This window comes from Cryptomeria japonica, chromosome 5, assembly GCF_030272615.1.
Source record: "Cryptomeria japonica chromosome 5, Sugi_1.0, whole genome shotgun sequence".
Lineage (NCBI taxonomy): Eukaryota > Viridiplantae > Streptophyta > Pinopsida > Cupressales > Cupressaceae > Cryptomeria > Cryptomeria japonica.
The window spans coordinates 419600503-419625432 of NC_081409.1; the positions used below are offsets into that span (position 1 = coordinate 419600503).

The 24930-nt window shown below is 37.0% G+C and overlaps 1 protein-coding gene across 6 annotated transcripts; it reads left to right on the forward strand.

Annotated features, from left to right (window-relative positions):
* Positions 1–1169: 1169 nt before the first annotated feature.
* Positions 1170–23932, forward strand: LOC131028167 (chloroplast processing peptidase). 6 transcript variants are annotated; one of them, XR_009102573.2, is made up of 7 exons: positions 1170–1914; positions 11887–11955; positions 12078–12149; positions 22243–22329; positions 22478–22600; positions 22989–23056; positions 23159–23227. XR_009102573.2 is itself a non-coding variant. In XM_057958396.2 (6 exons), exons 1-6 carry the CDS (start codon positions 1633–1635, stop codon positions 23250–23252), a joined length of 672 nt encoding a protein of 223 aa, XP_057814379.2. In that variant the 5' UTR covers positions 1172–1632; the 3' UTR covers positions 23253–23640. The 6 variants fall into 6 exon arrangements, 3 of the variants coding, with proteins under 3 accessions (XP_059077465.1, XP_057814379.2, XP_057814380.2); XR_009102569.2 differs by lacking the exon at positions 22478–22600 and adding an exon at positions 23647–23932 and having other exon boundaries at positions 1172–1914; positions 23159–23532; XR_009102572.2 differs by lacking the exon at positions 23159–23227 and having other exon boundaries at positions 22478–22676.
* Positions 23933–24930: the final 998 nt, after the last annotated feature.

Below are 24930 nucleotides of genomic sequence, written 5' to 3' on the forward strand. Positions count from 1 at the left end.
TCACACTTGTTCTTCAGATGCCCTTTCTCGATGCAAATCTGGCATTACTGGTGGGGGGTGTGGAAACATCCTTGTGTTCATGCGGATTCTCTGGTGGAGTTTTGGAGTAGTTTGGGCAGGCCTCCTATTTTGTCCTCTTCTATACAGATTGTGTGGCACATTGGGCCCATTTTCATAGTTTGGCAGATCTGGCTAGAGAGGAATAGGAGGATCTTTCGAGAAGTCAGGCTGATAGTTCAACAAGTGTGGAATATAATAATTGGAATGATCCAGGAGACGGTGGAAACTAAATATGAGGTGAATTTTCCTCTGGATAGAGGAGAGGCCGAAATTGTGAGTAGGCTGGGTTTGCAGGAGATTTCTACTGTCTCCGCTTGTGTTAGGAGGGGTAGACGTGCTATGAAGAAGGTTCAAAGGTTGGGAAGATGGTTGCCCTTGACTCCTCTTGTGGTAATCCGGGTCCTGTTGGGACTGGAGGTGTTGGTAGGGACTGTATGGGGGATGTGGTTTTCTTCTTTTTAGTGCATAAAGGGCAGTAGGCTAATAATTTTATGGAGGGATTAGCATTTCTCTATGCCCTGGAGCGTGCATATGAGTTGGGGTGGCGTAAGGTATCTGCGAATCAGATTCGCAGATTATTCTTAATCTGTTGATTGAGCAGAAGGTGAGTGAGATTAATTGGCAGTTGACAGGGATTGTTCACCAGATTTTGCAGATTAGTGCTATGATGGAGAAGGTATCTTTCATCCACATTCCTCATGAATGAAACAAAACAACTGATTGTTTGGCTAAGTGGGCTTCAGAACATGGTGATGATTGAAAAGTTGAGGGTGGGAGCATCTGTCCCTTGATTACTGTCAGGATTTGCATAAGATCTTTGCTGAGGATATGAATAGTTATGAAGTTGGTTGATAACTTTTTTGGTTTGTTGTTCTCTTCTGGAGCTTTGGGGCTTTGGGTTTCTTATATAATACTTGTTTCTGATTATGAATAAAGTTTTTACCCTTTTATTCATTTTTTTTTTTAATTCATAAACTAAAACATTAATTAATAAAAATAAATATATAAACAATGTACAAGTGAAAATAAACAAATAAATAATTGAATATTATAAAAAAATAAAACTTAATTTAAAAATATATCTGCGACAGTGCTTGAGTGGAAACTTCGCGCGCAAGAAAGCCCTTAAAAATTCCCAGCGTCTTCAAGTTTTTCCTTCTTTGTGCATCTCCAACTTCAACTGCACCGCAGAAAGAAGGAATGGCTAAAAAATCTTGCCTCGTGGGAAAGTACTGAGAAACACGTAGGAAATGCCTGCACAGCCGTTGAAGAATAGTCTGCTTATTTTACTGGTTTCGTGTAGATCTCTCTCATTGCAAAATGAAAGTTCATGTCCTTTTCCCATCAGACGTAAGTTACTTGGAATGCAGGGTTGGGGTTTGGGACTGCTATTGGAGCTCAACCAAAGATTAGTAAGCTTTGTGTTGATAGACAAAAGTCGCGGCGGCATCGGCTATTTTCTTCAAGAGCAACTGAAGTGCACTGGAATTTTTCAAGTGAGGGTAAAATCTTTCTCAGTGTGGCCTCTGCGAGTAAATTTATAGTCTCGGAGGAGAGAGTTTTTTTGGGGGTATGTCGACATGTTGTAGGTTTTTTCCGTTCCAATCGACGAAATGGATGCCGTGTCATGAGTTTTTGAGGTCTCTGGGCTTGGCGTGTTCAGGGCCGGAGAGTACTGAAGTTCGTCCCCGTAGAGGCCAGAGTGAATGGTTCAGTACGGACGTCTGGAAGGCGGTGGTTGTAGCCATTTTAATCTCAACTGTATTAAGGGGAGTACTTGCGGAGCCGAGGTTCATACCATCGTGGTCCATGTATCCAACTTTGGAGGTCGGAGATCGCATAATTGTCGAGAAGGTAATCAATTCTTCTTTTTTCATAAATGCACTTTCTTCCTAAATTCAAATCAAATACCGCACCTCAGGTGATCTCCGTCGGAGATTGAATGAATGATAGCTTTTAATAATGTCCATATAGTATAGCTAGCAAAACAGATAAGTGAATAGCCCACTGCAGAAGAGACCGTAACACTGCGTCTATTTTATTTATTTTTTCTTCAGCATTATCTTAGATCTTCTACAGTGTATCTTGATTAGAAAGCTGTATCTTTTGTTATTTTTTCCTCTTTAAACAGGTTACTGAAGGTGCTCATGTTTAGTGTCTCAATGTAGTTGATTCGAATATCTTAACACTCCATGATTTAATGCCATTCTATTTCCACCACATCTTGAGTGCAATAACAACATTGTCTACCTGCCCACTTTTCTTTAGGTATCATCCATCTTTTGACTCCGTATCTAAGTTGATGCAAGCTAGTTCTTAGCTGAGCCATTAACATGTTTGCTTTCCATTTTATTTCCACTCCTATGTAGTTATTTTCTGTATGGCCTTATGTGGAATTAAAATGTTTGATATTCTTTTCCTCTCAAGTTGTCCTATCCACATGTTTTTTTTTTGAATTTTTCTTGCATGTACTTTTTAATTTCCCCTTTGTTATTTGGGTATTCTTTCATGCAAATACTCCAATTATTCATCCACATGTTGTTTTGTTTCATCCACATGCTCTTCCTTCTATCTGATTTTTCTTTTGCTGCCATTTTGGGCCAATGATGCAGCTCATGTTCTCTAATCTTCTTAGATAACTTAGCAACCGGATAGCTGATGCCTCTACAGGAAAGGCTTCCGCTACAGCCAAGACAATCTCATACAGAACAAATGATTTTATCTTGAGGCTATGTGTGATTAAATGTTTCTGTAATCTCTCTATTTGTCTTCACTTTCTTGTTGATGTGTTGTACCCCAGACTTCACACTCATATAGTACCATTGGAACCACCAGGAACCCAAAAACAATTTTTAGTTTTCCAGTCCCATAATTCAGCTCTTTTGCATCTATTTTATAATGAGCATAAGGCTTTTCCATCCCCCTTGTATCTTTTTTGCTCTACATGTTTCCCAACTGAGTTTATTGTGGAAATCAAGGCCAAGTTACCTATAATCATTGACCACTTGCAAGGGGCTACCTTCAAAAATGAATTCCCTATAAACTTTCTTTCTCCTCAAGGTAAAGATTATAAACTTAGTATTGCTAGTGTTCACTTGCATCCCCACCTTTTGGCAACATAATTCTAAAGCTTTCAAGCGTTCCCTCAAATTATGTGTTGTTTTTGCCATTAAAATAAGATCATCTGCATATAGAAGCAATTTTATTATATAATTGGTTAAGTGAACTCCCCCACCACCAAACATGTCTATTGATTCCTCTAATTTGTCAATGTACATCCCAAATATGAAATAACAGTTTTTATTTAAAAAAAATAAAAATTTAAAACATTCAATTCTCCATTAGTATTTTAACTGGTTCAAGATTACAAAGGAACGAGTTCAAGACAAATATTAAATATGGCATTCCTCAGTAACATTCAAAGTCTGAGTACAATCTATAAATGGATTTGGATGGCAAGTCAACGCATTTCACCTTGGTTTTCTGTCATCTTAGGTCTTTTGTAAAAGGTTTTTAAATCTCGATGTCCATGAAATCAAGGCTATCCTCTTGCATTTTCTATTCCATTAGTAAAATACCAGCTTTACTCAATTGAGCTATCTAGTTGTGGTCTGATGGCTTGTTCTACAGCACCCAGAGTAGCCAGAAACTCTTTTGCCCCTCTCTGGGCACCCGTATCCGTTCCCATTTCTGAAACGGATACGTATCCGATACAACCCAGATACACGTCAAATATTGTACACGTGTGCCCAAAAAACATTGATTTCCAACCATGCTAAGTACTATGTGATTTGATTTTTTAAAAATTTGACGTAAATCTGCCTAAACCTAATTTTAAAGAACTTCATTCATGCATTTAAAAAAAAAAATTGGTATAAGCAAAACCTACACCAAATGAGAAAGACAAATGAAATGTTTTTCTATTTCAGCAACCCATTTTTTGGGAAATCTTCCAAAGCAACTCTACTTTTTTGCATATTGTTAAATGTAAAATCAACTTATCATTATCTACGTAGCAATTATATGTCTATATTGCTTTTGAAGTAATAAAAATCTCCTTGAATAACTTAGAAAATTGTGTTAAATATATGTGTATGTGTTTTTTATGAATGACGTAACCAACCATATCCATATTGGGGGTCTTAAAAAATGGCAGTATCTGTATCCAATACCATATCCTAATTTGTATCCGTATCTGTGTCCATGCAACTTTGACAGCACCTAGTGGTATTTTTGTTTCCTTTTAAAACTTTGCTGATGATAGTCTTGGATTTCAAATTCTGTTTCTTTTGACTAGACTTTTCAGATTGATAAGAAAGAGCTTTTTGGCCCAAATTTTTGATGCCAATTTCCTCACAAACAAATCAATGGTATCGACCACCACTGAGTTGGTTCTTTGCACTCCAGGGCTTGCTGAGCATTCATATTTCCCTCATACGTATAACACGTCAGAGGAATGTCCTGGTTTCCATAAACTCTGAAGATCATCTTGATGCAGACCAGAATCAGGTACCCAATGAAGGACAGCTGAACCTAGCAGCCATACAGACATTCCTAATTGAAAATTGAAACTGTAACCAACAACAAACAGAATTTTGACATTTTCAAATCCTGAAACAATTAACTACCGAGACTAAAAAAATTGCACTGCAAAATTTCTTGACTTACAGCACTCAACACATTCCAGACTATTCAGAAAAATCTTCATAACAGCTTTATTACAATACTTCACACCCAAGAAGATAGACTACTACAATACCTCTGTTAATCTGGACTCCAAGAAACAAACAGAAAATGACCTCTGCTAATACTCATGACTAAACTTAAAATTACACTAGATCTCCTAAAAGATGTACGGCTCTTCTTCAAATTCCTCAGCTTGGTTTCTTCCTTGCTCCGCGTTGATGATTGAACCTTTTGTTTGCATAGTATAAATAAGAGTCATAGGAACTATGTAATGTCCCTTAATTGGGGTATACCTGATTTTTGCCCAAAGTAATGATTCCACAACATAATTTGTTTTACAAATAATATTCTATAATTAAATTATATAATAGCTATTGTACTTTTAAAAGTAAATAAGCAATTTAGTTGAATAACATCACCTACTTGGATCTAATCTATAGTTTCATTTCCAATAATCAACCATAGTAGGGATTGGAGAGGAGAGCATGATAGGACGACCAAAAAATCATTCGCTGCAACTAAGCCCAAGGGCGTGATATAACATCCCTTGGTCTGCAAGTGGTAGGAGCTCCTGTCCATCCAACATGGGATGGGCCATTTAGATTGGGGAACCCGTCTACCACCTCTCCCAATCATATCTCCTTACTAACTCATACATGATTGCTTCTATTCTTTAGTTTCACTTCCAACAACAACCATCATGGGGATTAGAGAGGAAAGCACAATAGGGTGCCTGAAAATCATTCGCCACAACTAAGCCCAAGGGCGTGATATAACACGGCGTGATATAACACCCCTTGACCCCCAAGTGGCAGGAACTCCCGTCCATCCAACATGGGGTGGGCTTCTTGGATTGGGGGATTCATCTATTGTCCTACCAATCGTGTTTCCTTACTAATCCATGCATGATGGTTTGTAGGAGAATAAATAGATTAAATCAATAATTATGAAAGTCTAAATAGATTAGTAGTTCCCATTAATAACTAGATTTAAGATAGTACAGTAAGTTTGCTTATAAATTGTGAAAGGAAACATGTTTAGGAAACTAACCATCCACAACATATCCATGACAATAATAGGGTGTTAAGTCAATAGCCATAAGTTCATGAAAGGAGCAGTCTGTAATATTTCAATTCAGGGGATCTATCACAACACCCAGAAATCCCGGCTTGAGAACATATATCAGTGACTGATTGAGTTCAAGATAATAAATCTGATGTATGACTAAACAAGTTTTCTCTCTCTTTTGAGAAATCAATGAAAATCCTACCATTTATCATAAATCTGTCAGATGACTTGACCACTGTAGTCTATTAAGTTTGATAATCCATTATGTACTTTCAACCATCAAAATTTTTCTTGCTTAACACCTGACACCTGACACTTGCATTTGATTAATTCTGCTCTGCTTTTAGGTCTGATTCGCATTTCTCTGCCTGCTTGTAATTCGCTGTGGATGATTTGAATTACATTTGAAATGAAGTTTTGATCTCCCTTCTATAGTGCACCTCTTGCTTGAATTTATAATTCCTTGATTAGGCCGACCTAGAGAATGATTGCAATTTAAACTTAAATTTCTCTCAAGCCAGCCGACCTGATCGCCTTAACACCTCCATGGCAGGTTTTGCATGTAGTCTTGGACAATGCTAGGCAGGTTTTCAAGTGGTATAGGGACAGAGAGGAGCTCAATTTGAAGGGTGTTGTGGAAAAACTAGGGCGCAAATTCCACCTTGTCAAAGACAAATGAAAGGCGCTAATTCATAATGTGGAGGAAAAGTTAGAGCACATATGAGGTGTGCTTAAGGACAACCTAGGGCGGCTTTGAGGTGTTGATAGGTACAAGATAAGGTGTCTTTCTCCCTTGAGCATGGACTATCCTAGGTGGGATTTGAAGTTATGCAAGGACTTGGTGAATCGCCATGTTGGGCTAGGACTCTAAGAGTGCATTTTTATGCTGGTCAAGGACAAAAGTGAAAGGTGAGTGCTAGGGAAGATGAGTTTTGGACTATAGGTCCCATGGGGCCTATAGTTCCGGATTGAAGGGCACCATCTAAAATGATTTCAAAAAATGCTTGAGCGCACCTCCAACTAGACTTAGGATTCATTTTAACCAAAGCAAACTTGCAAGAGATAATCCAAGACACCTAGGCGCTAATTCATGATGAGTGAACTATGGGGCGCTAAATACACATTGCCAAGGAATTCCAAGTGATGACTAAGGTTTTTCATGAAGTTGCAAGCGCTAAAATGAGGAGTGCAAGGAACGTAATAGCTAAAATCAAGTATGCAAGGAATGTGGAGTGCTAGACATGAGTATGCATGGACAAAATAAATTTTGTGAAGAAATTTCAAGTGAAATCTGTGGATTTTCTAAAGAAAAAATAATTTTGACTTGTGAATCCATGTTTAAACTTTGGAATTCCATACTTTAACTTAGGATTGAATTTTTTGAATTTAGAATTCCACACTTCACATAAGGAATTGAAACAAATTTTGCACTTTTGACTAAGGAATTTACAATTTTTTTCCTATTTCCCTTCCTGTCAAGGTCAAAAAATCCGAATTTTCCTCTTCCATGCATTGAATTTCATCATTTTCCACACTTGATATTTCAAAAATTCCAATTCCTTAACAACTTGTCCTTGACGACATTTGTGCAACATATTTCGCATCTATGACAAGTTTGACAACATTTACAACTTTTTGCCCACATTTTGCAATTTTGACAACATTACTTGCACTTTGACCTCAATTCTCAATCCTAACGTTTGTTCATGGATTCCGGACTTGAAGCTTGAATTCTTGACTTGATTGCACACTCTAAGGACAAGACTTTACGTTCTAAGTCATTTCAAGGACCAATCAACACACCCTTCTGGACTGAGAAGACAAAAACCCTTCTCACAAACAAAGGCTAAAAGATTAAAACTATTGCCAAGTTAAGCAACTAAGCAAAAACACTAAGCTAGAAAGCGAAAAAAAAGGGGGTCCCTAGTTGCAATGGGATGTGTGTGTTTGCAACACAACATATGGATGGATGTATGTATCCTTGGTTATGGTTGCAGGGTCTAAATCAAGGATCATCTTGTTAAGAAGGATATTTTACTTGGTAACGTATAACCCTAACCCTATTTCATCTCTTGCTTTATTGCATTTGTGATTCTAGGGCAAATTATAGGATAAGTCCTGAAGGGGACATTACAAACCATAGTTGAAAACTCAGAACATTACAAACCATAGTTGAAAAACTAGGACTCGGCAATGACTCAGCAAGCCCAATTTTTTTTAAAATCTCGGGGCTCGCCAAAACTCGAGGGAAAACTCGACAACTTTATCGAACATTTGAAAATACATTTTTTTTATAAATATTATTCAAAAACACACATTTACACCAAATTTGTATAACATATATTGATTTCCATGATATATAAATCAAAGTTTGAGTTAAATACGTAGCAACATAAACCAAAAAACAAGTGCAACATACGAATAAGAGTTCAATACATATCAATGTATCATAGTGACATAGAGTCATAGAGTCATAATAGACCACAAAACAACCTCCGAAATTCTGATTACATATCAAGTTCAAGTTTTGGTATCAATGAAAATGAGAAATCATAAATTGCGCCTACGACTAAAGCTCAAAACAAATTGTTGCCACTTGGGGGGGGGGGGGGGTGGTGCTGAAGTAGTGGCAACACCCTCAATAGGTGCCTCTGCTGCATGATCAACCTCGTGCTCCTCCTCCTCACGGGTTGCCACTTCCGCATCCCATTCTTCTCCTGCCCTCTCCAACTCACTTAGCTGCTCATCAGTAAGGAATGGATCCAAATCATTATCAACATCATCAGGAACAACAACCCATTCTGCTGCATATGGATCAATGTCATCCAAGTCAAGTGCCTCATGTGAATCTTGCCCTTGCACCTTCTTCTCATGTAATCGAAGGTTGTAGCGCACATAGACAAGATCATTTAAACGTTGTTGAGTCAACCTATTGCGCTTTTTTGTGTGGATGGCGACAAAAACATTCCAGTTGCGCTCACAACCAGAAGCACCACAAGGCTGCGATAATATGCGGATGGCAAGTTTTTGAAGATTAGGTGTTGTGGCACCATAATCTTCCCACCACAAATCTGCAAGGATAAAAAATGTCATTTATAACTTGTAAAGATTTAAAAACATCTTAGAGAGAGAAATAAATGGTAAAATAAAATTAAACATAGTTTTTTTTTACCTGGTTGTAGGGTGTCTCTCCTACGTTTGCAATCAGGCGAAGAAAACAATGGGCCTGTGGCCTTCTTATAGCTCTGCAACTCATCAATTATCAGGTCTCGAAGGTTCTCATCATCAACCAATCTGCTCTGAAACTCGGGGAGTAGAAAAAATTGGGATTCAATAAGTAGGCAGTAGCGTGAATATGTTGGTGGAGTTGATGGTTCCACCTTTGATCAATTATGTGCCATATGGGTTCATACTTGGTCTTCTTTGACTCATACAAGTGTTGAATTGCCTCTTTGGCCTTATCCATGGCCTCATATAGATACCCCAAGGAGTTATGATCCTCACCAACGGTTCCGACACCTAGATATAAAAAAATTAACAAAATCAGCAGATTGTAATATTAAAAAATTAAATAATAAATCATCAATAAAGGTTTCGAAACTTACATTGATGATCTCCTCCACCATCTTGGCAAAATTAGAATAAAAAATGGCAACCACAACCTTCTCTGCTTCAGCCTTTGTAGCATAAGGACTCCCCAACCATTTCTCACTCACGAACATCCGCTTCAGGTTGGGCAATGCAACTAGTATGCTCTGCAAGGTGAGGAAATTGGTAGCAAAGCGTGTGATCCCTGATCGCACAAGATCCTTACCATCAGTGTGCTCTCTCATAAGATTCATGACCCATGTGTGATTGTAGATGTATTTGGTGATATTCCTTCCATCTTCAACCACTTTCTTCACCCAACTTAGTTTCCCTATGTACTCAAGGAGCAAGTCAAGACAATGGGCAACACAAGGGCTCCAAAATAATGTCGGATGCCTAGCCATTAGAAATTTGCCGGCTGCCACATATGCAGCTGCATTATCAATCACAACCTGGACGACATTCTGCACTCCCACATCCATCACCACCTCATCCAACATGTTGCACAAGGTCTCTGCATTCTTCACTTCATTTGAGGTATCAATTGATTATGAAAATACTAACTGTCCCCCTGAAGCAGCTAGAAAGTTGATGAGTGTCCAATTCCTACCATCCGTCCACCCATCAGAAAGAATGGTGCAGCCATTCTTTTCCCAAATACTCCTTTGCTCTTCCACTAATGCGTGAGTGTTTAGGACCTCATCTTGCAATAACGGTCCACTCATCTCATAACGACTTGGGGACTTGAACCCCTTACCTGCCACAGTCAATGCGGTGACCAAATGGTCCCAATATGGACTAGAAACAACATTGAACAAAATATCATTGTAGATCCAAAATCTAGCACACGCCACCTTTGCATGTTGGTGAGCCTCTTTATTACATGCATTGCCTAGCAATCCAGGTTGTGCACCAGGAGTGTTACGTGGAACAAAGTAGTTTTCCATATGGCTGCCCACACTTCCTGTTCCTCATATCCGTGGCCCAAGCGAAGGACTAGATGCCCCCACATCTGTATGTGAGCCTGTAGAACTCAAATCTACCCTTGGGGCTGCCATTGCCTCTGCTGTTCTCTTTTTTGTTGCCTTCCTTTGATCATATGCATCAAGCATTGCTATTGCATCCCTTGTAGCCTCTCTAGGACATTTAGTACATGGTTTGATATGTCGGCATTCAATCTTTGCAAGGTGATATTTGAGCCGAGTAATGCCACCTTTCATAAGCTTAGTGCAATGGATACAAATGACCTCTCCTCGTTTGTTGCCTGGTATTGCATGTTTCTAGCAAGGGTCTCTCTTTCTGCCTGTAGAAGCCATTTGCTTTTAGCAAAGTAGGAAGGGAACCTAGCAAGCTGCAAAACAGAGAGCCAACAGTGTTAACTGTTAATAACGATTTAATATATTAACTAATTTAACTTATTAACACTGTAAATTGTAATAATCTATTATTAAAAAATAACAGTATAAAGTTATAAATTAACAGTGTTAATAAGTTATTAAATAATAGTGTTATTGTTAAAAAAATATTAACAGTTTTACACTATTATTTAAAAATAACAGTATTAAATAATTGTTATTTAATACTGTTATTTTTAAATAATAGTGTAAAACTGTTAATAAATATTTAACAGTAACACTATTATTAAAAAATAACAGTCTTAACTCTTATTAAAAAATAACAGTGTTAAATTTTTAACAGTAACACTATTATTAAAAAATAATAGTCTTTTAACTCTTTAAGATCTAAAAAACGCAGTGTTAAATTAATTAATAGTGTTAAAAATGCAGTGTAATAAATTTTTTAATGATAGGAAAAAAACCTTGTTTGAATCCGAATCCTTATCGCGCAAATTTTTACTGCCCTAGTCGAATGGAATCAGTGGATTTTTGCGTCGCCGTCGTGGAGGAATTGCATGAATATTTGCACTAGTCGTCGCGCTGCGAAAAAATGGCATGCGAAATAGGTTTTTCATTTTTTTTGCTTTTGCGACATATATATATATATATATATTTCGTTTTTTACTGCCACATTTTTGGACGGGTAAATGCGATTTTCGGCAAGTAAAACACGAAAAAAGCGCCTCGATTTTTTTTTAAACTCGGCGTCAAGTTTTCCTGCGAGTGCCTTGCGCTTGATTAGGGCTCGCGAGTACTCATGAGTTTTGCAGAAAATCGCTGAGTTTTACATCGCTGTTACAAACTATTCCCAACAACTAACCTTCAAACATAAATTAACACTACCAACATTTATTATTATTAACTTTTATTATTTTATCTAACCTATATTATATGTGATGTAATATAAACACTAGCAGATGGTAGTGTTGAAGATACGGGTTTTGACTCTTTGGACTTTTGGATAATTGTTTATTAACAGTTCTATAATGCATTTTTCACTTAATGATCAAAAACTTGTTATTGCTTTTATTAAGAAATGCAATTTATAGAAACACTGAGATCACTGTTTTTGAATTTCTTTGCATAGGTTTCTTATTATTTCAGAAGACCAGATGTGCATGATGTTGTAATTTTCCGAGCACCAAAGTCTCTGCAGGTTTGCCTCTTCCATTAAATTAATCGCTACTAAAATTTAGTTTTTACATGGCATTGTTATTTTAGTTTTTTTGTGGCTTTGTTGTTTCACATATCCTGATTTATGCTTTCATCCTGATCTAGCAGGAAATAGGATCCGGTGAAGAGGAGGTTTTTATCAAAAGAATAGTTGCCAAGGCTGGAGACTTGGTGGAGGTAGCTTCTACAATCTTTATACCAAGCAAAACTTGTTCACCTACAAAAGTCTTCTTGTTTTGGTAGCCTTTCCATATTACTATTTTTGAATTTTTGTTTGGTAAATAAAGAGATTATATTAATTTTGATGAACTAATCCCTGATAGCATACATTACCATATCAGATGAACATGTTCACCATCTATACCATCTACTGGACTGATGTAATATTCCCACTAATTTTTTTTTGTTTTTCGGAGCAATATAACAATCAGCAATCACCCGTTAGGGTTAGAATAATGAAAACCATACAACTGGAAGGAACCCTACACTTTCTGATCACCGAGAGCCCAGTTTGGGAGGGTGAGAGCATACGATAGCAGGGGATCATTAGATATAAACTATTGAATTGCTGAAATACAATAACGGGCGGCAAGCCAGCCCCTTCCGCTTATCCAACGGGAAAGCAAGGAACTTGGCGGTGAACCAGCCAAGAGAGCAACACTGCAAACACAAATCACTCTACCGCAATATTTCAGTGGGGGGACTGAATTACAAAATACTCAACTCAACCGCTTATGCTGCGGGAGGATCATTACAACCAATATCACTCAACCGCTTATGCAGCGGGAGGACTGAATTACAAATTATCAGATATAGGCGGCAAGCCAGCCTCTCCCACTTTTCAGCGGGATATGAAGATTACAATCCAGAATGGTTAGTAGTACTACTACTTAACCTTACAATAGAGAGGAAAGTGAGAGTAGAAGTATATTGCTGAACACAAGAGATAATGATCATCAAACTAATTCAATACCAAAAGCAGTAGGCTGGAAATGCATAACCAACAACCCATAAACTCACTAATTTGCTCATATTTCACTCAAATCGCTCTCAATTCACTCCAAATCACTCCCAAACCAACACTAGACAAGCAACAACTAAGAACAATCCAAAATGGAGCTATCAAACACTACAAAATACCCTGCACGTATCCCAATGCACTCACCAAAACCTACGCCTAGCTAGGATATTTCGATTTGCAGTATAAAATTCAAAACTCAGAATAAGGTGCTACAAACTTACAAGATGTATCGCCAACAACATGAAGAAGGATTGAGCCAGTGCCCAGAATGATCAGTCACTCAGGCAGGGAGGTATGATCGAAAGCTTGCTTCAGCCACAGGGAAACCAGCAACTTCAGAAATCACTCCACGCTTTGAAAATACTGAAATATGCACTGAAAATGTCATAGAATACATCACACAGCTAGGTACTATATCTTAAGTACGAAACTGGAAACACTAGGGAGCCGCACTCCGAAGCTTCAAAGTTCATATGCCAATCCGGCAGCATAACGATGCAATTTTTCAAGATGGAAAAATGAGAGCCCAAGGCTCATATTTATAATTCCAAGCTCCCCCAAATTCAAATGCAAATGGCGCCCAAACTCAACTCAAACTCCCTTCATTTCGTTTCAAGTCTCCTCCAACATGGCGCCCACTTCCCTCTTCCTAGGCAAGTTCGAATGTTGCCTTTTGGTGGTGTTTTTTTTGCAATATAAAAATCATAAAACAAGAGATGTTTTATCCTTCCAAATTGCCACCCGAAAATACGCCACTTGACTTAGGAAAATAACTCATGGATATCAATTAATTATTTTTCCCTAAGTCATCCTCAATACATTTAATCAGTAAATACAAATATTTAAATATTAAACCTTAGACAAGGAAATAATATTTAATTAAATCACTTATGACTCCCATACTGATCATCAACAAAACTAGGATGAAGCGGAGTAAAGAAGACCATAGAATTGCTGCAGGATCAAGACCCTGTACATTGCCAAAAATAGAAATGCTCCATACTGCCACTTACTAAAAATAGTAAGTCATGAACTATTACTCCAAAAAGCATGATCTTCACACCCAGTGACAGAGCATGAAAATCTTAGTAAGATGGCATCATCCAAACAGCCAACCCCTAACTTACTAAAAATAGTAAGTTCTCTCTTCACCATCGTTTGAAACCCTAATTCTTCATTCCACATAGCCTACGGGTCTTTGGAATAGGCCAATGGACCACTGAAAGCACATCATTGAAAAGGGGACATTACAACTGACAAACTCATGATAACAAAAAGCCAAAACAGACGCACTTTCATTTTTATAAAGTGACAGTAAAGCAACCTCATCGACATGTTTTCTTAATCCTTTTTTGGCATTGAGAGGTGAAACATGTTTCTGATATGATTTTTTTGATAATGAAGCTCTTATTTTGAATTGGTTACAGATTACAAATATCTTGCTCATATGAGCATCAACATGAGACCAATACAAGCTCCTTACAAGCAAACACACTAGAAATCACCTATGGAAGACCAAGAGCCACTACTTAGAAATCCACTTTTTTTTTAATACTACCTCCATATTAGAAGCCAATGGCCCAATAATGGAAGACCAAAAGTCTTTTCTCTTAGAATTCCACTTTAGATGTCCCTATGGGTAATTGAACTTGGGTTTCCACAATGAAAACCCAAAGTTTTAACCAAATAATCTCAACCCATCGGACATAGTGAAGCTATTGTGAGAACAAGTTGTCCTTTCTGATATGATTTTTTCGATAATGAGTGCACTGCTGCAATAAGTTGTATTTGTGCTGCTTGTTGTTTTAGTTAGAATTGGGAATAAATACTAATCCATCAACCCAAAATATAACAATCATCTTTAAGAGGTTTAGGGGTCAAAAGTATTCCACAACTTAAAGAGCACATAGGTGTACATGGCCAACAATCTGTTTGATAAAGGAGTAATCTTGTTGCACAAACATAATGTAGAGATGATACAATGTAGGGATGATTTGTGTACAAAAGGAGACAATATCCAATCACAGGAAAAATAACATCATATTAAGTTCATACTCACCTAGGCGAGGGCCCATGCTTGTTGAGGATCTTTGTGGAGCCAATCACGGCAATCTCTAGGCACTTGGAAGAGTGCATTTGTTAGTAACAATGGAAGCTGCCTTACAGTTCAACAAAGTTTTGAGCACTTGTAACATGGAGGTCAGAAAAGAACAATAAAGTTAGAGCATATGACTAAATGTAGATGGTTTTGATTGGTTGGCAAAGTTCCAACCGCTAGGTGTGTGAAGCAACCAAATCTTTGAAAAAGACTGGCAAAAATTATTTTTGTGAAGATTGGAATGATAGACTTAACCAAAGATGTTTGGAAGTTGAAAGGTTCATATGGCCAAGTGAAATTAGCTATGCTCCCCCAAGTTTTTGGGATGGGGACGTAGGGGACGATGAGATGTGTTTCCGGTATGGGGTTACATTTTGGCCATTCTTTTAGGGAGGGATAGGGATGGCTATTAAAAAAATAAGGAAATCTATAAAATATGAGAAAATTTCAAATATTCATATGATAACATTGATATACCATTCTTCATAGACATTATAGAACCTTTGTGAGCATGGGTAATTGTTTAGGAATTATGATGTTCTTTATATATACATATGATCATGAGTTAATAAGGACACTATGTACTCAAATGAGGGATTTAGTATTAAATTTTTCCTAAAGCCTTCAAGATTGCATGTTTTCTTGTCAAACTCATTACCAAAGAGGAATGGTTAAGTAACAAGATGACTGATTATGTTCTAGTTTGACCTTAGATGGGATTGGTCTATGAGTTGTCTGTGCAAATACTTTTTTGTTAAGATACCGGGTTCTTCTATTTTAGCCCATGTCTTGGTACAGGTATGACTTGGGTATGGCTTGGGTTCTTCTTGGGTGCCTGGGTTGTGAAGGACCCACAGAGAACCCAAACACCTAGGAAGAACCCAGGGCCGTACCCAAGCATAGTTTCATAAATTAAAACCTCAGTTTCACTCGCACAACATTGTGACATCATTTTTTATCAGAATATGCCAGCAAACAAGCAATTAAATATCATTTTAGTTGCATTTGTGAGCTATACATATGAACATGGGGCTAGTAAACTTTATATCAGCATTACTGAGATTGATTTCAGTTGATTTACATTATGCATATGTAGCAGCTGTTTGCTTATGTTTTGTGAAATCACTTTCCTTGTGTTGTTAATGATTTGGCATTTTGTCAAATGTTTGAAAAATGAAATTGAACCAGCTTTTGCACTTGACACAGCTAGTGGTAGTGGCATTGTAGCTTTCAGAGCTCTTTCAGATTGAAGAACAGCATTGTAACTCATATTTTCTAAGTTTTGTAACAGCAAATAGCTCCTTCAGTTCAATAAAATAGCAGTTTGGACCTATTCTACTCTATTCTTTTGTGTGTCATATGGATGATTGATGTGATTTTTGTGAGTTATTATGCAAACTCCCTATTTCATGTCTTATTTAAGCTCCTTTAGATGGAATGCAATTGATGTATGCAGGTTGTAAGTTGTGTTTATCCCTTGCAGCAGTTTGAAGTTCTTCTTTAACAAATCTGAAAGCTCAAACGTCCTTATGAATTACTGATATATGAAGATCTCAGCTAGTTTTTGGTGCATCACCTCCTCCTAGGATAGGATTTATTTCCAAGCAATCCTTTTCCCCTTTTTCCCATCAAGAAAGTTAGTTTTTAGGAGGTAACCATTAGGAGAACTAGCTCGCTTTGGAGATTCACCTTCATTTTGAGCAACCTACAGGCTTGAAGGTGTTTCCATGTTTCACAGGATTGCTGAGCTCCCGGCTTAGCATCAGGGTGCAATCCTTGTGACATGTGGTTCAAATGAACTTGAACCAAATGTTGATATTGACCTTGATGCTTCTGATGAAGAACATGAATATTAAAATTGATTATAACTTGAATTTTCATTGTGTAATGACATTTCAAGATTTGAGTATTTTCATTTTTGCAAATTATGAATGAGGTATCAAAATATTCTATTTTTTGATATAGGTAATTATGGATTTATGATAATCACCCTTCTTATAACAGTTATAGACTAATATAGTTTATATTTTATAATTTTGATGTTTGAACACACACACACACACACACAAATATATATATATACCCGTACCCAAATCGGTAGCTTAGCTTTTTTGCATTATGAAAATGACATTTCTTGCCAACAATGACTTGTTTCAACACTCTAATGACTATAGCATGCCAACTTTGTCTATGACAGTCCTTGTATGCTAAACAAGTTCTCCAGTGTATGAAACAAGGCAATCCTTGATTTTGAAGATGTGGAGATTTACAATAGGGGTTATGTATTTTGTAGATTTTGTGATTATGATTCATCATTGGTGTACTACTTGGTTAGACTTATAGTTTGATGGGGATTTGTGGGCAATGCTCCCAATAGGATCGAGGGGCAGTGTCCCTCATGGGGGTCTGGGGGAGCAACTCCAGTGGGGTTGTGGGGCAGCACTTTGGGCGCATTCCTTGTTGCGATATATGGTGGGGTCGAGGGTCGGGGCCATTGCCACCAAGCCCAAATAATACCTTTGAAACCACATAGACCTTAATGGAAAACAACATTTTCATATTTTTTATAAGTCCTAGTGGGCATGTCATAAACCAGCACAAGCATTGAAATATTGTAAGTTTTTTTAGATGGCTAGCCATCCTTGGGACAAATGGAGGACGTCTAGACGTTCCCTGGCCATCCTTCCACGTGCCTGCATTTTTTTTGAAGTTCCCGGGACGTTTCCAAAATTTGGCATGGAAAGGAGACAAGGAGGGGACGTTTCCTAGGCATCCTCAAGTCTTTGAAATGTCCCCTATAGGGGATGTGGACAAAAAAAGGGGGACGCATCCCTAGGGAGCACTAGAAATTACTATTAGTGTTGAAGATGGTGTGGCAGGGAAACCAAAAATCAGCTAAGTCAATGAGCTCAACCTCTATGCATGGAGCATTTGGATGTTTAAAGTTGGTAGGTCTTGAAAAATATTTGTGCCATTGTAGCCATCTCACTGCTGATTTGAGGGAGAGTTCGTGGGGACTGTAAACCTGGAAGGTTGAGGGTCACCAGTGACAATTGAATTGGCTTTGAACAAATTTGACAACCGAATGCATAGCCAAAAATTGTCAAAGCTGGGGTCTTGATACCAAAATATTTGTGGTGCCAATAACACTTGGAAGTGGTTATATGTTTCATGATATTGCTGGGTTGTTGACTAAAGGTCCCATGACAAATACAATTATCATCCATTAGAAAATGGTTAAGTGGTTTGGTGATCCTCTATGCTTGCCAAGAAAATTTTCAAGACAAAAATGGCAATTTATTTTCACTGAGAATAGGAATAGCATATTCTTTGCTCAGCTTGAGGAATGTGGATGCTATAGCTAACAATACTTGACATTTGACATTAGTTAAATGGTTTTCAGAGATAAATGGAGAAATATTTCCACAATTTGTTCTAGAAAACGAAGTACTCTGTTTCCTCATGTAACTATGGTATAGCAGCTAGCTTGAAAATATCCCTCAAGGTAATAAGAATGTGATCAGATATTGTATTTCCTGCTAGTTCATTCATCTGAAAGAATAGGTGGAATATAAATTGAAGAAACAAATAAATTTGAGTTTGTAGGACCAAAACTTGCCTAATGTTCAGCAATCATTTCAATGGGCTTAAAGAAGCTAATGTTTTGAAACATCCCGTGGAATGACAACAACTCCCGATCTTCCATTTGAACCGAGCCATTGCCAAATTAAGTTTTTGAAAGTAGTAATATCATGAGCTGGTAGCAAACTTTCAACAATAGAAGCATATGTGCTCTGGATTGTCAGAAGTTGGCTTTAGGTTTTGTTTGTTTGAGGCTAGAGCAAATTCTTCTTGTTTTACTAGACTCAGTGCATGTGAAATGAGGGTGAAATTATCTTACGCATGCCAGAGTTAGAATCTCTTAAACTCCTTGAGAATTCATTGCAAGTTGTAACAGATGGGATATTTCCTGATTATTAGGTGCAATGATTAAGATTTAGATCATGATTTCCATGGTTAGAGGAAGAAACAGGTGAAGATCCTTCTTGAACTCTTATCCTTTTCTTTGGATATTTCCACCACTGCTCTGCTGGGTATTCCTCCATTGATAGTTCGAGGCAGAATGGTATTATTCATTACTACTGCTTGTGAAATGAGGGTGAAATTATCTAAAGTATGTCAGAGAGATAGAATCTCTTAAATTCCTTGAGAATTCATTGCAAGTTGTAACAGATGGGATATTTCCTGATTATTAGGTGCAATTATTAAGATCTAGATCATGGTTTCCGTGATTCAGAGAAAGAAGCAGGCTAAGATCCTTCTCGAGCTCTTATTCTTTCTTTGGATATTTCCACTGCTGCTCTGCTGGGTATCCCTCCATATATAGTTTGAGGCAGAATGGTATAATTCGTAACTAGTGCTTGTTATCGTCTATCTGCTTCCTGTTGATCAGTTGAAGTCAGTGGGCTCTTCAGTTGAGTAGGTGGAGGATTCTTGGCAATATCTAGTTCCTTTTGAGTGGAAGAGCATTTTTAAATAGCTTGACTCCTGGAGTAGTTTTGATAATCTAAATTGATGTTGTGCAGGGTGACACCAATGGAGTATTTAGTTGCTGCCTCCAAGGTTTCTTGGAAGACATACTTGTTTGGCCTGTCTGTAGTTGTTGATGCTTATTTTCCTGCTATTTTTGTTTCTGTATTCCATGATCAAGCCACCAAGTTTTTGAGATGCAACTAAATGGTGATGCAACAACTGTGAGTATAAATTAAACAAACCAATCTTTTCTTTTTGGGAAGAGACGTTTCAAGACCTATGTTGAGACAGATTTGTACATGGTTTAAGATACTACACTTGAAAATAATTGGAGGTGGAAACAACCCCACTTTCAGTATGCGTATATGTCAAGGGCTACCATGTAACAAATTTCAAAGTTAGTTCAAAGAGGTAAATTGTTAAAGGTGATAACAGTAGGAGTGTCCTCTATAAGATCAAAACATGTCTGACAGTTCATAAAAATGCCCAGCCTGCTTTAAAATGATGGCATTTTCTGGAAAACTGTCTATCAATTCTGTATACAATAACAAGATTGAAATCTAAACAAGGTCCCAACTCACTTCATTAGGTTGTAGTAAATTCCAATTTGATGCTATACATCCACTACACCATCATAGCAAAGGATGTAGCTCTATAATCTTGAAGTTAAGTTTTCTTTCCTTAAAATGCATTATATGACGTTCTAGAAGAGGAAGAACTTTTTTGGGGATGTGCTCTGATTTGGCCCATAAAACTGAAAGGTAATGGTTCTTTCTTTCAAATGTCATATGTGATATTTTTATCTCTTTAAGATTTACTTTTAGGCTATGCTGCCAGTTTGGGTTGGGTGGTTTGCCAATATGTTACAGCTGGGTTCAGCCATACATTAAATACAGAACACAACTGATAATTGATAATTCAATGTTCATAGTCAAATAATAAAGATCAATTAATGTTTAAAAATGGTTTATATTAGTGCATTTGGACATGTAAAATCAATAGAAATCATCATATTGCTCTTCATCGAGAATATCAATATTATCAGATTGTTCATTGAAAGGACAAACAATGCTGGTTTCTCTCCTACTAGCTGCACCCTACAAGTGGCACTGTAGGAGCCACATGCTCCTAATCCTTGTTCGAGACTAAGGAAATCTGCTAGGTGGGGTTAAGGTCTTTACTTGTTTTGTTTTATTTCATGTTTGGTTTGTTTTTGGGTCTCAAGCTGGTTCTCCCTGGGTTTGCACCATGTAATTGGATTTGGCCCAAGTATGTTCAGATGTGTCCAGATGAAGTCCATAGGCCCAAGGTAGAACTCTGGGCAAACCTAGGCCAGTCTTGGTCCTGTCAGATGTACTTGTGTTGAATCCAGAGGCCTGGGTGATTTCAGGCTGGCCTGGACCAGGATTAGAACCCAGTCTGGACCAGTTTAGGTTTGGCTAGAGTTTCTGCAAAACCCTGTAACATAACTTTTAGGACGCAGTCTGATTTTGATTGAAAAATGTTTGATGCTTTAGGATTTTCTCACTTCTTAATTATTGTTCAGGAATCCTATGAATTCGTCTTATACTGATTGATAATTTCCCTTCGAACAGCTTAATGATAAAATGAATGGTCAAAAGTAAGGCAAAAACAAGAATTCTTGAAACTTTTGCACATCACGTTTAGTTAGAACCTGAATTTTTTAGGGTGCATTTTTTTTAAAATTTGGTAAACACAGCTGAAATAATAAATTATCAGACTTATACTTGGTTGGAGCCGGAGATCCATAGAATCCATATATATTGAATCTCGCATCTTGAATATGTGATATTAATATTTATTCATCTTGCAATTTTTTGTAGTATATTAATCTTAAGTGATCAACAATTTTGCAATAAATTTGTGAATGATGATTAAAAATATAAGGAATCTTGACCTTATTGTTTATTTTTGAATGTGGTCTACAACTTTGCCTCGGAGTTTTTCAATTTGTATTTTTTAATTCTCTCTATACATACACACAGATCAAAAACTTGATGAGTACTCACCTAACTCATAAATACATGCACAATTTATTTTTGCTACTGAGTTAATCACCCATTAACTCAACTGTCAATTGTTAAGTCTTGGCGAGTTCCTCAAAGTAATGAATAAATGTATTTTTTGAATTTGCTGAGCTGCTGAGTCCAAGTTAAAATTGGATCTTCTGTGCTTTTCTGAGTCACAAGTTTTCAAACTATCCATACGCATGTGCATGCACATATACATGAATGTGTATGGTCGCACACGAATATACACTGGGCTTTTGTTCTTTTCTTAACTGCGAACTGATTATATCCAACCTTAATCAGGCAACTTGAAGGGAAGCCTATAAAAGTCTTTATCCTGTTATATGACCAGTGTGTAGAGTCTATTAAATATTATGTTTCATCTGGTCTTGGTGATGGTGTGTATCATATTTTGGTTTTTAAATTATACACCCTGACTGCAAATTTCAGACTCAGGATCATGACAAAAGTGTAGAAGTTCTGTTTTAAAGATGAGGAGTGAGACATTTTTTTTCTTTCTCAACTCATTAAAAAAATTACTATATGCATTTTTTGTAAACTTTCATGACAATTTATTAAATTGAGCAGGTCTACCATGGGAAGCTTATTGTAAATGGAATTGCTCAATCTGAAGACTTTGTAGCAGAGCCAGCTGCATATGATATGAGTACTACTGTGTGTTACTTATCAACTTGCATTTTGTATATGTTTGATTTTATGTTCTTTATATCAAGTTTTACCATCCTTTCATTTTTTAACTCCAAAGTAGTACTTATTTGACGGAAATTAAATTAAGTTGGTTTTACATGGAATGTACCTGCAGTGGGTGTGCTTGAACAACATTTGTGAGTGTTCACCACCAGGGAAGAGGGCTAATTCCAGACAAAGGATTACTTGAACTCTGCTAACTATTCATTGTAACTGCTGATGAATGGAGAAATACCTGGTGGGCTCAATGTTGTTGACATTTGAATGCCTCGTGACTTTTATTCATGAGCCTCAGATTGTACACCATCTGTTTGGTCTGTGTTCAATACCCCTGAACATCAATGGCTATTTTTACACTTTATTCTCATGTAAGTTGTGTTTCCATGGAGAATCAAATTATAAAATATGGGTCAATGAAGATTGACTCAAATCCATGCACTTGAATCCTGATAAATTATCACATAATCTGATACACTATGGAATCACTACTTATATGGGAATTAAGTTACAATATCCATGAAGATAGAGGATTCACACATCATATATCCTTTTGTTTATTCATTGAAAAGATGATTAAAAAACAAGTTAACCAAAATCTTCACATTTCATGTTATATCCATATGCAGCATGTGCCTGATGGCTGTGTTTTTGTAATGGGCGATAACCGCAACAACAGTTGCGACTCTCATGTTTGGTAAGTAGAGGAAGCTTAAGTTTCTAACAGACAGTGTGCCACGTATATTTGTATATGTGACAATTAAATGGACCGACTCTGATTTGTTTTGTTTTGAAACAGGGGACCTCTTCCTGTCAAGAACATTCTAGGAAGATATGTAATGTGTTATCTGCGACCATCACAATTGGGATCTAACATATATAGACATGGTTAGAAATTTAGAGGCATGAGATTTGCAAGGATGTTCCAAGGCGAGAGCTCTTATAACAGCAGGGCCCTCTTTCTGTTGAGAAAATTGTTGGATATGTCATGCATCATATGTGACCTTCAAATATTGGCAGGGACACTGGTGGATAGAAAACCAGAGGTTGGGAGTATGTATTGTCATTGGATTATCAATTCTGAAGTGGGGTAAAGCTTCTTTCAGGGAAATGCTAATTGTTGTAAAATGAGCAACTGCAGACTCACTTCTCAGCACACATAATTTTGTTGTGGTATTATAGTTACTGCAGTTTGAAGATTCTCATTGTGCAGTTGACTAACGTGCTATGTAATATTTTGAACTATTATGTTTCTCTTAAAAAAAAAACTATTTTGTTTCATTTCAGGTGGATGGAACTGTTGGTTTTGAAGCTGTAGATGCCACTGAAGTCTAAAGGGAATGATAACAATATTTGACAGAGATTGTTTTAGTCCATTGTGATGCTAGTAGATGATTCATAATTAGATTTAAGTAAGAAAAAAATTTCATTCATCATAGAAATGACACAAATGTTATTAATTTTATTGATGACAAAGTGTCATATCTTACAGACTTCATGATCTAGATCTAGGTTCGGGTTCAAAATTTCTTTGATAGTCTTTGAAGAGAAGGATTTGAATTTCCGTTTTTAAGGCATTATTGCAGATGGTTTTATGCATTGACTTTTATCAGTGATTTTTGATGGGTGTATTTTTTTTAAACTAATATTTAGGCCTGCTGTGCTGATTTCTAACCGTGGATACTTTTTGAGGAGCGAAATGAAAAGACGATCTGCAGTAATTTTATTAGAAATGTGCAAAATTAGGACAATGAAGCTGCATTTTCAGTGACCTCTATACCTGTTTTATGCAAACTAGATAGTGATAAGAGACACAACACAAATGAGCTCAAATACAGAATTATTAAACATCATGAAAGTAGTGATGTATCTGGACAGGGATATTGGTGGATTGAGGGTTACCTTTAGGCTGTTGCTAATAAAATTTTGATTATCATCTAAGACTTTTACATAACATCTATCAATTCAAACATTGATAAAGGAATAAGAGGACATGTATAGTTGTATTTATCAAGAGCCAAATTGCCAACTGTTAACGTGGAGAATGATTATCAAATTATCTTTATGTTGTTTTGGAACTGCTTCCTTGGTTTTGTCTTGTCTACTGCATGTTTATATTAGAAGCATGATAAACTTTTGCAGGTTGTAGAGGTTGGCATTTACCGCTATATCATTTTTATCAACAAAGTTGGAGGGATTGTGGGGACTGGGACTGCTGTTATGCGGATATCCCAACTGGTAGCACATCTGCTAACCCTAGTGCAGAAGAAATTTGGTACTGGGTGTGGGTAGATTCCTTTAAACCTTGTGAAGTTCTGCTAGATATTGTCCAATCTTGCTGAGATGTTTGAGAGAAGATATGAAGTTAAAAGTTACAAAATACAGTATTGTATTTCTTTTTACTTTCCAAATCTGAAGGAACATGTCTCTCATATGCCTATTAATGCACCCTCTGTGTTCGGTCATGAACAGTGATGCTGGAATACTAAAAATCTTGTCTCTTTAGGCATTGAGTTTGCCCCCCTGATTGGAGTAGAGTTTTGGCTTTGAGTAAATGTAGATGCATTGAAC